This window comes from Halichoerus grypus, chromosome 1, assembly GCF_964656455.1.
Source record: "Halichoerus grypus chromosome 1, mHalGry1.hap1.1, whole genome shotgun sequence".
In the NCBI taxonomy this organism is placed as follows: domain Eukaryota; kingdom Metazoa; phylum Chordata; class Mammalia; order Carnivora; family Phocidae; genus Halichoerus; species Halichoerus grypus.
In genome coordinates, this window is record NC_135712.1 from 81,606,600 (window position 1) to 81,619,591 (window position 12,992).

General features: G+C 37.5%; 1 protein-coding gene across 9 annotated transcripts in view; it reads right to left on the bottom strand.

Annotated features, from left to right (window-relative positions):
• The window catches only part of YEATS2 (YEATS domain containing 2), a 104,110-nt gene that overhangs the window by 76,475 nt on the left and 14,643 nt on the right, over positions 1–12,992 (bottom strand). For 3 of the 9 annotated variants that reach the window (XM_078068391.1, XM_078068361.1, XM_078068383.1), the window contains exons 2-4: positions 8,188–8,305; positions 4,090–4,187; positions 3,341–3,433 (exon numbers count right to left, since the gene is read on the bottom strand). In XM_078068391.1, coding sequence (XP_077924517.1) covers positions 3,341–3,433; positions 4,090–4,187; positions 8,188–8,287 — 291 coding nt within the window. In that variant the 5' untranslated portion in view covers positions 8,288–8,305. The other 6 variants (XM_078068363.1, XM_078068380.1, XM_078068370.1 and 3 more) reach the window with 5 other exon arrangements.

The following is a 12,992-nucleotide window of genomic DNA, read 5'->3' on the forward strand; positions in this document are numbered from 1 at the left end:
CAAGTTCTCTGAAGCTAAATGAAAAATAGAGATAAATACATAGTAACATATGGAAAGTAAGATTGACTTAAAAAAAAAATAAGCCTCACACTGCTTTAACATAAACACATCAACTGCTCTAAATAAAATGTTCCTGTAAAATATATAAATATTTTTAAAAATGTATATGTAAAATGGCTCCCACGTAGGAGTAAAATGTAGTATAGAATGCTTTAAAATGATTCATACCTACATATAAAGTTTGTCATCAGTCCAGTACTGAAGCCTGGAGTATTTTTGTGTATCTTGTTACTTGGATACAAAATACAGTGTATTCTGTTATAATGGGATACATCTACAGTTCCTAGGAAGCCCAGCTTTTAAAAAGTGTGCAGTTAACATAATTCAGCAAGAAGAAAGGAGCCAGAGGCTAGCATTTCAAAGCAACAAAATTATTGAATCTCAATAATAAAGGATATTTTGTTTTAAAGATTTTATTTATTTATTTGAGAGAGAGAATGAGAGAGAGAGAGCATGAGACGGGGGAGGGTCAGAGGGAGAAGCAGACTCCCTGCCGAGCAGGGAGCCCGATGCGGGACTCGATCCTGGCACTCCAGGATCATGACCTGAGCCGAAGGCAGTCGCTTAACCAACTGAGCCACCCAGGCGCCCCAATAAAGGGTATTTTTTAAGCTGTGATGTATTTTGTTACAGCAAACTAAAAACAATTAAATGGCAGACCATAATAGACAAAAATACACCTAAATATCCTTGAATAAATTCTAATCAGAATATAACGGGGAAATAAAAATCAGTGCACTTCTAGACTACCAAATAACACAGTTCAGAACTGCTAACAGTTAAAAAAAAAAGGCGGGGGGGGGCGCTGCTGCCTGGGTGGCACACTTGGTTAAGCATCCAACTCTTCATTTCAGCTCAGGTTGTGATCTCAGGGTCATGAGATCAAGCCCCATGCTGGGCTCCCCACTCAGCACGGAGTCTGCTGGAGTTTCTCTCTACCTCTGCTCCCCATCCCTACCGTGCCCTCACTCACACACTCTAATAATAAATAAATTTTAAAAACAACAACAACAACAAAACATTAAACGGACAACCAGCTCTTCAAACAGAGTAGCCACAAGTCCCGTGTCCCGCAGATGCTAGCTTATAATGTCCATCTTATTGGATCCAACAGCAAGCCATGTAACAGATAACAGTAAAATCTGCCCTGGGTTGAAGAGTGTCTCCCAAAAATTCATGTCCACCCCAAACCTGTGAATGTGACTTTATTTGGAAATAGGGTCTTTGCAGATGTAATCAAGTTGATACGGTCATACCGGATTAGGGCTTACCTAATAAAAGGGAAATGTGGAGAGAGAGAACTGTGAAGACACACAAGAGGGAAAACATCCATGTGAAGATAGGGGCAGAAACAGGAGTGATGTAGCCACAAGCCAAGGAATGCCAAAGTTTGCCAGCAACTGCCAGAAGATAGGAGAAGGTGAGGAAGGATTCTTTCCTAGAGCCTTCAGAGAGAACATGGTCCAGCAACACCTTGATTTTGGACTGTTAGCCTCCAGAATCAGGAGATAATAAATTCCTCTTGTTTTAAGCCAGGAAGCTAGTGGTAATTTGTTATGGTAGCTCTAAAAAACAGTTCAGACTCTAGTATGTATTAGGGAAACTCCTGTAGTAGAAGAAACAACTATCTAACATCTAAGATTAAATTCAAATAATGCTCCAGATTTCTCTAAGACAACATCGAGAGTATGACTGATGCCAGGTACCCTCAAGCAACACAGGATGACATGAAAGCCAAAACATGGTACGTCTTATCTGTAAAAACCGTGGGGGACAATGCAAACCAGTATGGCATCACACCTTTCCCAGGCCTGCCACGACTCTCACTGAGCCAGTACTATCCAAGAGAATTATCTAATTCTAATTGAGAAAACTTAAGAAAAAGAAATTTTAGAATGAAAAATGAACAAAAGTTATAGGAAATTATCAAAATGTCAAACAAGAAGAAACACTTCTGTTTCAGTTCAATCCTATCCCCATTCCTTTATAAATGGAGCAGTCCACTAGCAATCACATTACCTAAGTGATAAAACTTAATATTCCAAACAGCAGGACAACCTGATTACTAGGATTCCTGATGTGATACAATATGAGCTATATAGCATCACCTATGAAGTTATTATTGCCAAAAACCTCTAACTTTAATCAAATCTTTAGACCCAACTACCAGTTTGCAGAAAAATAGAGAGAATGAAGGAATAACCCAAGGGGGAAAAAAAAAACCCAAAATGTAGGATATTCTATAAAGATAAATGGCCTATCTCTTTAAATAAGTCAATATTATGGGGGGGGAAAGGTGAACTAGTTTAGATAAAATGAGTCTAGAGAAACCAAATAACCAAATGTAGCCCATGAACCTTGATTAGATCCTACATCAAAAAAACAGCTTTAAAAGATATTCTGGGGATGACTGGGAAAATCTGAATATGGACTGGTCATCAAATAATATCAGGAAGTCATAGAAGAATATCCTTTAGGAAATACATGATTTAAGTACTTAAGGGTGAGGTGTCATGATGCCTGGAGCTTATTTTCAAATGTTTTACAGAAAAGTAAGATAGATAAAGCAAAGATGACAAAATGTTAAGATGGTGAATCTAAGTCATGCACAAACAGGTGCTTATTTCATTTCTTCTGTGGATGTGAAATTTTTCATAGAAAGTGAGGGAAAAAAATCAGGGCTTCCTGAATAGGATATATCTACTGAAACTACAAATTGCTCTTCAGTAGGAAAATCAATCTATCTATAACTTACTCCAAAGCTGATCACAATCAAAATGAAGAATAAAGCAGGTTAGAATAGGGTCTCACTCAACTTTGTATCTAACAAAGCCTAGGGACAGTGCTAAATATTAGCTGGAGAAGGATTTAATATAAAGGAAAAAATGTTGGGGTGCCTGGTGGCTAAGTCGGTTAAGTGTATGACTCTCGACTTCAGCTCAGGTCATGATCTCAGAGTCATGAGATTGAGCCCTGTGTGGGGCTCCGTGCTGGGCATGGAGCCTGCTTGATATTCTCTCTCTCCCTGTTCCTCTCCCCTTCCCCCACCCCATGCGTATGCTCCCTCTAAATAAAAAAACTAAAAATAAGTAAAGGGAAAAATGATACTTAGGATTATTGACAGTTTATGTATTTTCCCAGGAAGGTAGGCTAGGTTTCTTGAATTCCAAAGGTCACTATAAGAAATGTTTCAAAGGCAGGAATTTCACATCAACACTAATTTCCCCTTCACACAACAAATATGGATAGCCAGAAATGACTGTATAGGACAAAGACTTACCTCAGAAACTTTCAGAAGTCCTGCTGAAGCATAGTAGTTTGCAACAATGCAGGCACGAAGTTTATCCATCATCCTTCTTGCCTCAATCAGTCGCTAAAAACAAATGTCAACTTGTTACTTTAAAAAATAGAAATGACAGTAGAGATATACATAAAAAATTCATAAAATAAGAAATACAAATGACCAGAACCTCAATTTTCTAATAATCAAAGAAAGGCAAATAAAAATGATGATCTCCACCTGTCAAATTGCAAAAGACTTTTTAAAAGAATGACAAAAGCCAATGTTTACAAGAGTATACAGACATGTTAATATGTATACTTATGTATATGTATGCATATTCATTGAGAAATGTCAAGATACTGGGCACGAGCAAAAATTATTTTTTGGGATGGAATTTCAAGTAATTTTTTTCATTATGTTTTTCTGCAATTTCATGTATAGGGGAAAAAAAAAAAGACATATGCCTTTTTTCCAAAATGAGAACACTCCTTTTAAAAGAACAGCAAAGGGGGAGGGGGCGCCTGCATGGCTCAGTCAGTTAAGCATCCAACTCTTGATTTCGGCTCAGGTCATGATCTCAGGGTCCTGGGACTGAGCTCCGCATGTGCATCAGGCTCCCCACTCAGTGGGGAGTCTGCTTCTCCCTCTCCCTCTCCCCCTCCCCGCTGCTGCGGAAAAAACCATGATTCTATCTCAATAGATTTTTTTGCAACAGCTTTGTTTTTTTTAATTTATCATCATTATACCTGGTCAATGACTTCAATTTCATGTTCCTTATTCTTCATTTCAAGTGCAAATTGTTCCTTGATAATAGTCTCAATCTTCTGCACAGCAGCATCTCGAGCTGCATAATGAACATAAAATAATTCAAGGTCTAATTACTCAGTGACTCATGATTTAAGTCAGTATGCAATAGAAGAAACCCAGGAAACAGTAACTCCTACGTGGAGAAACCTAGTGGCTGTCACTTTAACCAATGACGAAAAGTTAACATCACTAATATGGGGGCAAACTGACTTCATGTGTTTACTGATATAATGCACTCAGAAGTCTACATCACTCTAAGGCATTCTGGCCAAAAATGCTAAATCTAATTACAGGGAACATCAAATAAACACCAAACTGAAGGACATTCTACAAAATAACTGGCTTACATGATTCAAACATTAGAGTCAAGAAAGGTAGAAAGGTTGAGGAGATTAAAGAGATATGACAACAAAATGCACTGCGTGATCCTGGACTGGAGCCTAGAGAGGGGAAATAGTTATAAAATACAATACTGCGAAACTGGTAACTGAATACTGACTGGACGTCACATAATGTAATGGATGAATGTTAAAATTTCCTGCTTCTGATAATAATACTGTGATTACATAAGAGAATCTCCTTAAGAAATACACTTGTATTTGCAGGTGTCCAATTTATTTTCCAATGATTTAAAAAGAATGATGTGCATATATACCTGCATGCAAACGTGCATGTATTTGAGCGTGTGTGTGTGTGTGTGTGTGTGTGTGTGTGTCTGTCTGGGGGTGAGGAAAAAGACTTATAAATCAAATGAGGCAAAATATAAACAACTGGCAAATTAATCTGGATAAAAGACATATAAGTATTCCTTGCAATTTTTCTGCTTGGAATTATATCAAAATAAAATTACTGAACAAGAAAAAGAAATCCATTAAGATTCTGAGAGAAATATTTGGTGACCTATGAAAAACCACAGCCCTGAGGACAAAGGAAATAAAGAGATAGATAGAGGGGAAGTAGTCTGTGACGTAAGAGCAGTTCATAAGAAGGCAGGAAGCTTCCTTCCCTAGAGAAGGATCTAGCAAGCAATTCAGCAGTTCCTGATCACAACTACCTAAAAGAATGAGTAAAGAAAAGAATTCAAAAGTAAAGAAAATGCCTCTGGGGCACCTGGGTGGCTTAGTCCGTTAAGCATGCAGCTGTTGATTTCGGCTCTAGTCACGATCTCAGTGTCAGGAGATCAAGCCGCACAGCAGGCTCTGCCCTAGGTGTGGAGCCTGCTTGGGATTCTCTCTCTCTCTCTGCCCCTCCCCACCCTCTCTCTGCAGAAAAAGAAAAAAAAAAAGCCTCTACTCTCTCTTTTTTTAAAGATTTTATTTATTATTTATTTGAGAGACAGAGATAGTGAGAGAGAGCATGAGCAGGGAGGAGAGGGAGAAGCAGGCTCCCCACCAAGCAGGGAACCCAACACGGGGCTCAATCCCAGGACCCTGGGCTCACGACCTGAGTCGAAGGCAGACAGTCGAAGGCAGACGCTTAACCAACTGAGCCACCCAGGCGCCCCCAAAAGCCTCTACTCTTGAAAGTAATATTATACTGTATAACTGGAATTTAAATAAAAACTCAAGGGGGGGCACCTGGGTGGCACAGTCAGGTAAGCGTCTGACTCTTGGTTTCAGCTCAGATCATGATCTTAGGGTCATGACAGCCTGGTGTCACAGTGTCTGCTTGAGATTCTCCACTCTCCTTCTGTCTCTCCCCCGGGCATGCTCTCTCTCCCTATCAAATAAATAAATCTTTAAAAAAAAAAAAACTTGAAATTAAAAAAAAAGGAAAAAAGAAAATGCCTATAGAGGTGATAGAATTCAGATGATGACTACTCAAAGTAATATGCAACTCAAAATTTAAAATATCAGATACAAGAGGAAAAAAGAGCCAAATAACTGCTTGAAAACCCTGGAATTTTGGGGCATCTGGCTGGCTCAGTCAGTAGAGCATGTGACTCTTGATCTTGGGGCTGTAAATTCAAGCCCCACATTGGGTGTAGAGATTACTTAAAAATAAAATCTTTAAAAAAGAAAAAAGAAAAACCTGGGAATTTTGCAAAATGAGCCTGTGTTTGTAATATGAAAAAAATGATGTTCACTCATGCTTTGGAGTATATGAAAAATTGCAGAGAAAATTTGGACCCTTTGATGACCCATGTCATTCTCTCCCTCTAAATTAACATGCCATTAAATTGGCAACTTCAAACCAATAATGGTATAAGTGAGCATTCTTGTGGATATGTCTGCATGGAGGGAAATGACTGGTTTTTGTCATTATGAAAAAAAGAGTATTTTCTAGTATTACTAGTATTTCTAGTATTACTACACACACACACACACACACACACACACACAGACACACATATACATATATGTCTGTAGAAACCAGCAGATACTCTTAGGGGAGAGGCTGAAGTCAGAGACCGTGATCACTGAAGGCAGTTTTATCTAAGCTCCTTAGAGAGAAACTCTCCTAAATTATATCTTTCATGGAATAAATAAAAACAAAAACAATAAACAATATAAGCAAAAGGAAGAATCCTACCAAATCTACTTTGAGCAAAATTCTGAAAAATAAAAATATGGTTTGGGATTAGGCACAGTGTGGTCACCAAGAGGCAAAATAGCAAATTACCCCTCAGTAGGAAAAACTGTCCCTGCTTAGGCAGAGTATCTGGGAACTTACACTAGATTTAAACTGAAATTATTATGTTTACTAAAACAATCAGTTTTCCCTCTTATTTTTATTAAAAAAATTATGCCATCTGATGCATTTGAGTAATGGATATAAGTGTCACATTTATTTGGCTTATTATTGAAAGGAAATTATTTCCTTATAAATAAAATTATAACTGAATGAGGGGAAAGGTTGCAGTGAAATGTTATTATTATCTGGAACTCAATTTGATAATTTTTGGTCCACAAAGACTTTCGGGGGGTACATACGACTTGACTGCATAGAAACACGAATTTCCTTTCACCACTTCAACTCTAGGGGCACAAATCTTTGTGAAGCTACAACACTTTATGACTTGGATGCCTTCTTCACCCAGCCGTAAGTGTAAGCTTACATAGATTTATTATTTAAATAAACAGTAGTGAATTTCAGCAATAATTTGTTTTAAAAACTCAAATTTAGCATCTTTTCCTGAGATAGCTTAAAATATTCTGGGTAGTGGAGCACCTGGGTGGCTCAGTCATTATGCGTCTGCCTTCGGCTCAGGTCATGATCCCAGGGTCCTGGGATCGAGCCCCGCATCGGGCTCCCTGCTCGGCGGGAAGCCTGCTTCTCCCTTTCCCACTCCCCCTGCTTGTGTTCCCTCTCTCGCTGTCTCTCTGTCAAATAAATAAATAAAATCTTTTTAATTAATAAATAAATAAATAAAATAAAAAATAAATAAATAAAAATATTCTGGGTAGCTACAGACACATAGTTGATGATTTGCTCTTCAATTAATTACATGATCTTGGGCAAGTAATTTAATGCCTCTGAGCCTAAACTACTAGCAGCTAAGTGCAGGGGTTAAACTAGATCACTATTTTCCAAATTTAAATCATTAGTATACCACCTTTAAGTTACTTACACCACATCTGAGAACCATATGAAACATCCAATTAACATAATTAAATAATATTTTAAAATAATTTTAGCCTTATCCTAAGCAACAGTAGTCACAAAACTACAAGCTGGATGAGACCATATCTTTCCAAAAGACATTAATATGCCACTATTACAATAAAAAACTTTAATCCATGTACCACCCATTATCATCTACCCATACTGCATATTATGAGACTTTATGGTTATGCCTAACGTACAATGACAGCTAAAACTTACAGCCAGTCTCGTTATTGACACTTCCACAGTCTACTGATTGTCTTCTGGCCTTTTTCAACACACATGGTGTACTGCTATTAACAGAGCACTTAACTAATCCCTCTTCACATTATACAAAACAGTGGAAATGCATTTTGTTTTAGTTACTATAAATCTTATAAGGAAGCATATCTCAATAAAGAAATAATTTCCTAAAGCAGGTGAAGTTTTACCTGAATTCTCAATTGCTTTATGACGCTTATTTGGAAGGGCCACAGATACATCCTCATAATCAGGGTCGGTTTCTTTGATTGTTCGCTTGATTCCAGACATGATGACATTTGTTTTTCACTGTGAAGTAATAATAAATAAATAAACAAACAATGCTCGATGCTAGTACTTATAAATATATGTGTACACATAAACAAAGAGAATAAATATTACATAATACCGAACTCTCAAAGTCTCTGTATAAACATGTACATATTCCTGTTAAAGTAAAAAGCATAACTAACTTCAAAAGTTTAGTAAAAACAGGGCCGCCTGGGTGGCTCAGTTGGTTAAGCGTCCCAACTCTTGATTTCAACTCAGGTCATTATCTCAGGGTCGTGAGACTGAGCCAGGTGTCGGGCTCCCCACTCATCAGGGAGTCTGCCTGAGATTCTCTCTCCTTCTCCCTCTATCACTCACCCTCCACCTGCTGCATGCACACACTCTCTAATAAATAAATTAAAAAAAAAAAAGTTTACTAAAAACAAAAACAAAACCATCATCATCTGTCAGAAAGTGTAGGTTTCCCTTTCAAGAAAAAATCCTTTAACAAGGCAGCACATCACTCAGACTTTTCAAGAGGAGCCAGGCTTTCACAGAAGGGGACTTATAAGGAAAGGAAAGAAACCAGACTTTGATGAAAACATGGTAAAGCCCAAATAGCACCTCGGAATTCACAATGCATCCAGCATATTACAAAACATGAGCAATACATATAGTTAAGCTCTTAATAAATAATTTATCATACAAATCCTCTTTCTGGTACTTACACAGTACCTGATACATCACAGGTACTCAATAAATATTACTGTTACTGATCACTTATCATTACTCATAATAAATCCAAATCACAGACATATTAAGCAAGTTTGCAATATAGTAAACAAGTCCTTATATACAGGTCTTCGAATAAAACAATCCCATAAATCTTCTAGATCAGTACTGTCCCGATATATTAGCAACTACTCATATGTGGCTATTTAAAGTTAACTAAATTTTTTAAAAATTAAAAATAAAAAAATAAAGCTAATTCAAAATTCAGTTCCTTTCTTCCACATTTCGATTTTTCTTTTTTTAATTTTATTTATTTTTGAGAGAGAGAGAGAGAGAGAACACGAGCAGGGGGGAGGGGCAGAGGGAGAAGCAGACTCCCCACCAAGCAGAGAGCCCAATGTAGGACTTGATCCCAGAACCCTGGGATCATGACCTGAGCCGAAGGCAGAAGCTTAACCGACTGAGCCACCCAGGTGCTCCACGTTTCAATTTTTCAATGTCAGAAATAGCCACATTTCAAGTGCTCAACAGCCATCAGTGGCTAGTAGCTATTATATTGGATAGCGCAGATATAGAACATTTATATCATTGCAAAAAGTTCTACTGGACACTGTTCATCTTCCAAACTGTTTCACTGAGCACTTATTAATATTCCATGAATTAGTTTAGGAAATGCTGCCCAAACCAGAACTGTCCAAAAGACATATAATGTGAGCCATGTATGGAACTTAAAATTCTCTAGCAGCCACATTAAAAAAAGGAAAAAAAGGAGCACCTGGCTGGCTAAGTCAGTAGAGCAGGCAACTTTTGATCTCAGGATCATGAGATTGAACTCCGCACTGGGCGTAGAGATACTTTGGGGGAAAAAAAAAAAAGGAATGGGTGAAATTAATTTTAATAATATTTTTACTTAACCAATGTACCCAAAATATTATCATTCCAACAATGTAATCAATATGAACAAATTAGCAATATAATATTTTACATTCTTATCTCTGTGCTAAGTCTTTAAAATTCAGTGTATATTTTACACTTAGAGCACATCTCAATTTGGACCAGCCACACTTCAAAGGCTCAGTAACCACCTGTGGCTAGTGACTCCCTTACTGGGCAGCGAGGGCCTACCGATACAGTATACAGATAAGCCAGGCTCAGGGTAGTTACATAAATTGTCCCTTAGAGCATTAATCTATGACACAGAAAACACAAGAAGAGCTCCCTGATTTCCAAACCTCTGTTCTACCACTAATGGTTATTTACCTAACCAAAGGCAAAAATATACAGTACATATTTACTGAGGTAATTAAAATTTTAAAGTAAAATTAATTAAAAAAATGTTAACTCAAAAATATTTCTTATTCAAAGTTAAAAAAGAAATAACAATTTAAAAGTTTCTTGGCTTAGTCCAGTTTTATCACCCATCCCAGAGATAGGCTCACGTGATTCAGCTGGGAAAGCGACCCATTATGTAATGATAGATATTTAAATCCTAGATCTAAGAGATCATTTTTTCCTGTTACTGGAACCTTGTGTAATAAGCTCAAAAATGTTCTAAAAACTCCAGCATTTATAAACATCCAGAATCAAGCCATTTAATGTTTCTTCACCATCATTACATACCTGCTATAATTTAGAATATAAATGAGTCTTTACTTTTGTAGAGGCCCTGAATCCAACTGTTATTTTCTGTTTCTAAAGCTTATAAAAAGTTAAGAGTAATGGGACACCTGGCTGGCTCAGCTGGTAGAGCATGCGACTCTTGATCTCAGGTCGTGAGTTCAAGTCCTACGTTGGGTGTAGAGCTTACTAAAAATAAGATAAAAAATAAAATAAAATAAATTTTTTTAAAGTGAGAGTAAGGTATTGCCTTCTCTATTTGGTTTGCAACTAGTTTTAGACAATGTGAAAAAATCTTGGGCCATTAGATAAAGAATACATTCTTAAAAAAAAAAACCAACAAATTTCATTCTTTCTTCTTCAATGCAGATGGGAAAAAACATACCTCCTATTCTCTGATAAACCTAGAATCAGAGGTAGACACATCCTAGCAGATCTCCAAATCTGTTTCTGTGCCACACCATTTCCTCGGTGACCCCCTGTCTCCTACAGCTTGCCAGAATCTTATGGGATTATCTGTAAAGATGAGTGAGTCCAGCATCACCTTCACTCATCTATTCCATGGACCTCATCATCTGAATATTCTCCTCCTACCTCCCTAGAGTAGCTCCTCTCCAGGAAGGCTGGGATCTTTGAAGAAAAGAGTATTTTATTTCACCCTCATTTAAGGGATAAAGCAAAACTCTCCTTTGCTCTTTTTGCTCTAAAACTAGGGAAACAAAGAGGAAAAAAAGAGAAGAATTTGGTTGTAGAGGGGTTGGAGTAGGTAAGGAAGAAACCACCAATGAGTTAACTTGTGCTCCCAAGGTCATTCATAATTCATGCAGCCCTTGTAATAAAGCTTTTCCTGTCATCTTTGGGCACAGATTTGTGCTTCTGATAAACATGTTTAGGAAGATTTAGATCTATACTGTGACTTTTTAATAACTCACGTCTGCTTCTGTCTAGCAAGAACAATATCAAAGTATACACATGCCACATTCAAGTATATGCCAGCTAAGGCTAGGAACAACTGCTGGGGCATGCTCTCATCATGATGTAATGAATAAGGGAATGGAATGTGTAACAAATGACGTGTGGTCATGTTAAGTTTCAGATTCTTGTCTGACTTTGAGATTTATGGAAAGGAAATATGAACAGTTGCTAGATATTGTCAGATTCAACTTTGAAACAAAATGTCCTATTAATCCTCTAGGTTTTGAATCAGATGAAACAAAAGAATACAGAGATGGTAAATGCTAACTGCTTAAAAAAAAAAGTCTGTTACTGTTTATAATTAGTCTGTGAGAAAGGATTTTCCCCACACCATGGGACCAAATCCATATTCAAAAACATATGTAAGGCTGATTCCTCTGATTTAAAATACTTATGTCATTTAAACAGACTCACTATAAAAAATAAACAGCTTGAGGTACCTGGCTGGCTCAGTCAGTGGAGTGTGTGACTCTTGATCTTGGGGTTGTGAGTTCAAGCCCCACACTGGGGACGGAGGCTACTTAAAAAAAAAAAAAAAAAAAATATATATATATATATATATATATATATACACACACACACACACACACACATATAAAAGTAAACACCGTTCTGGGGTGATGACCTCTCTATGTGTAAGAACATCCCCTCACAAAGGACCTCTTGCACTGGTCCCCTGGCAGAGGAGGAGAGGAAGCACGAGAAGAAGCACCTGGTGCAGAGCCCTACCTCCTACTTCATGGACATGATGCACCCAGGATGCTACAAAATCACCTGTTCAGCCATGCACAAACAGTTTTGTGTGTTGGCTGCTCCACTGTCCCCTGCCAGTCTACAGGAGAAAAACAAGGCTTACAGAAGGATGCTCCTTCGGACGGAAGCAGCACTAAAAGCATCCTGAATCAAGATGAGTGGGAAACCATCCCAATAAACACATTTTGGATTCAAAGAAAGAAAGAAAGAAAGAAACATTGTCAGAGCACCAGCCTGGCTCAGTCAGTAGGGCATGTGACTCATGATCCTGGGGTTGTCAGTTCAAGCCCCATACTGGGTGTGGAGCTCAAGTATTAAAAGAAAAAAAAAAGAAAAGAAAAAAGAAAAACTAAATATTGTCAATTTAAACTCAAAAAGTACATTTTCCCTTATATTATATGTAAGAAAGCAAAATTACCCTATCATACCCATTCAAGTAACATAAACAAGTCAGAGTTTTTGAAAAAAGTTAAAGTCCAAAAGCAAACAAAACCTTGTAGAGTTCTATACTTTGAAATAAACCTCAAGAAAAAAATAATTTAAAAAGGAAATTGTATAAATAAAAACACAACAATTATAGGGACACCTGGGTGGCTCAGGCAGTTAAGAGTCCCACTCTTCATTTCAGCTCAGGTCGTGATCTTGGGGT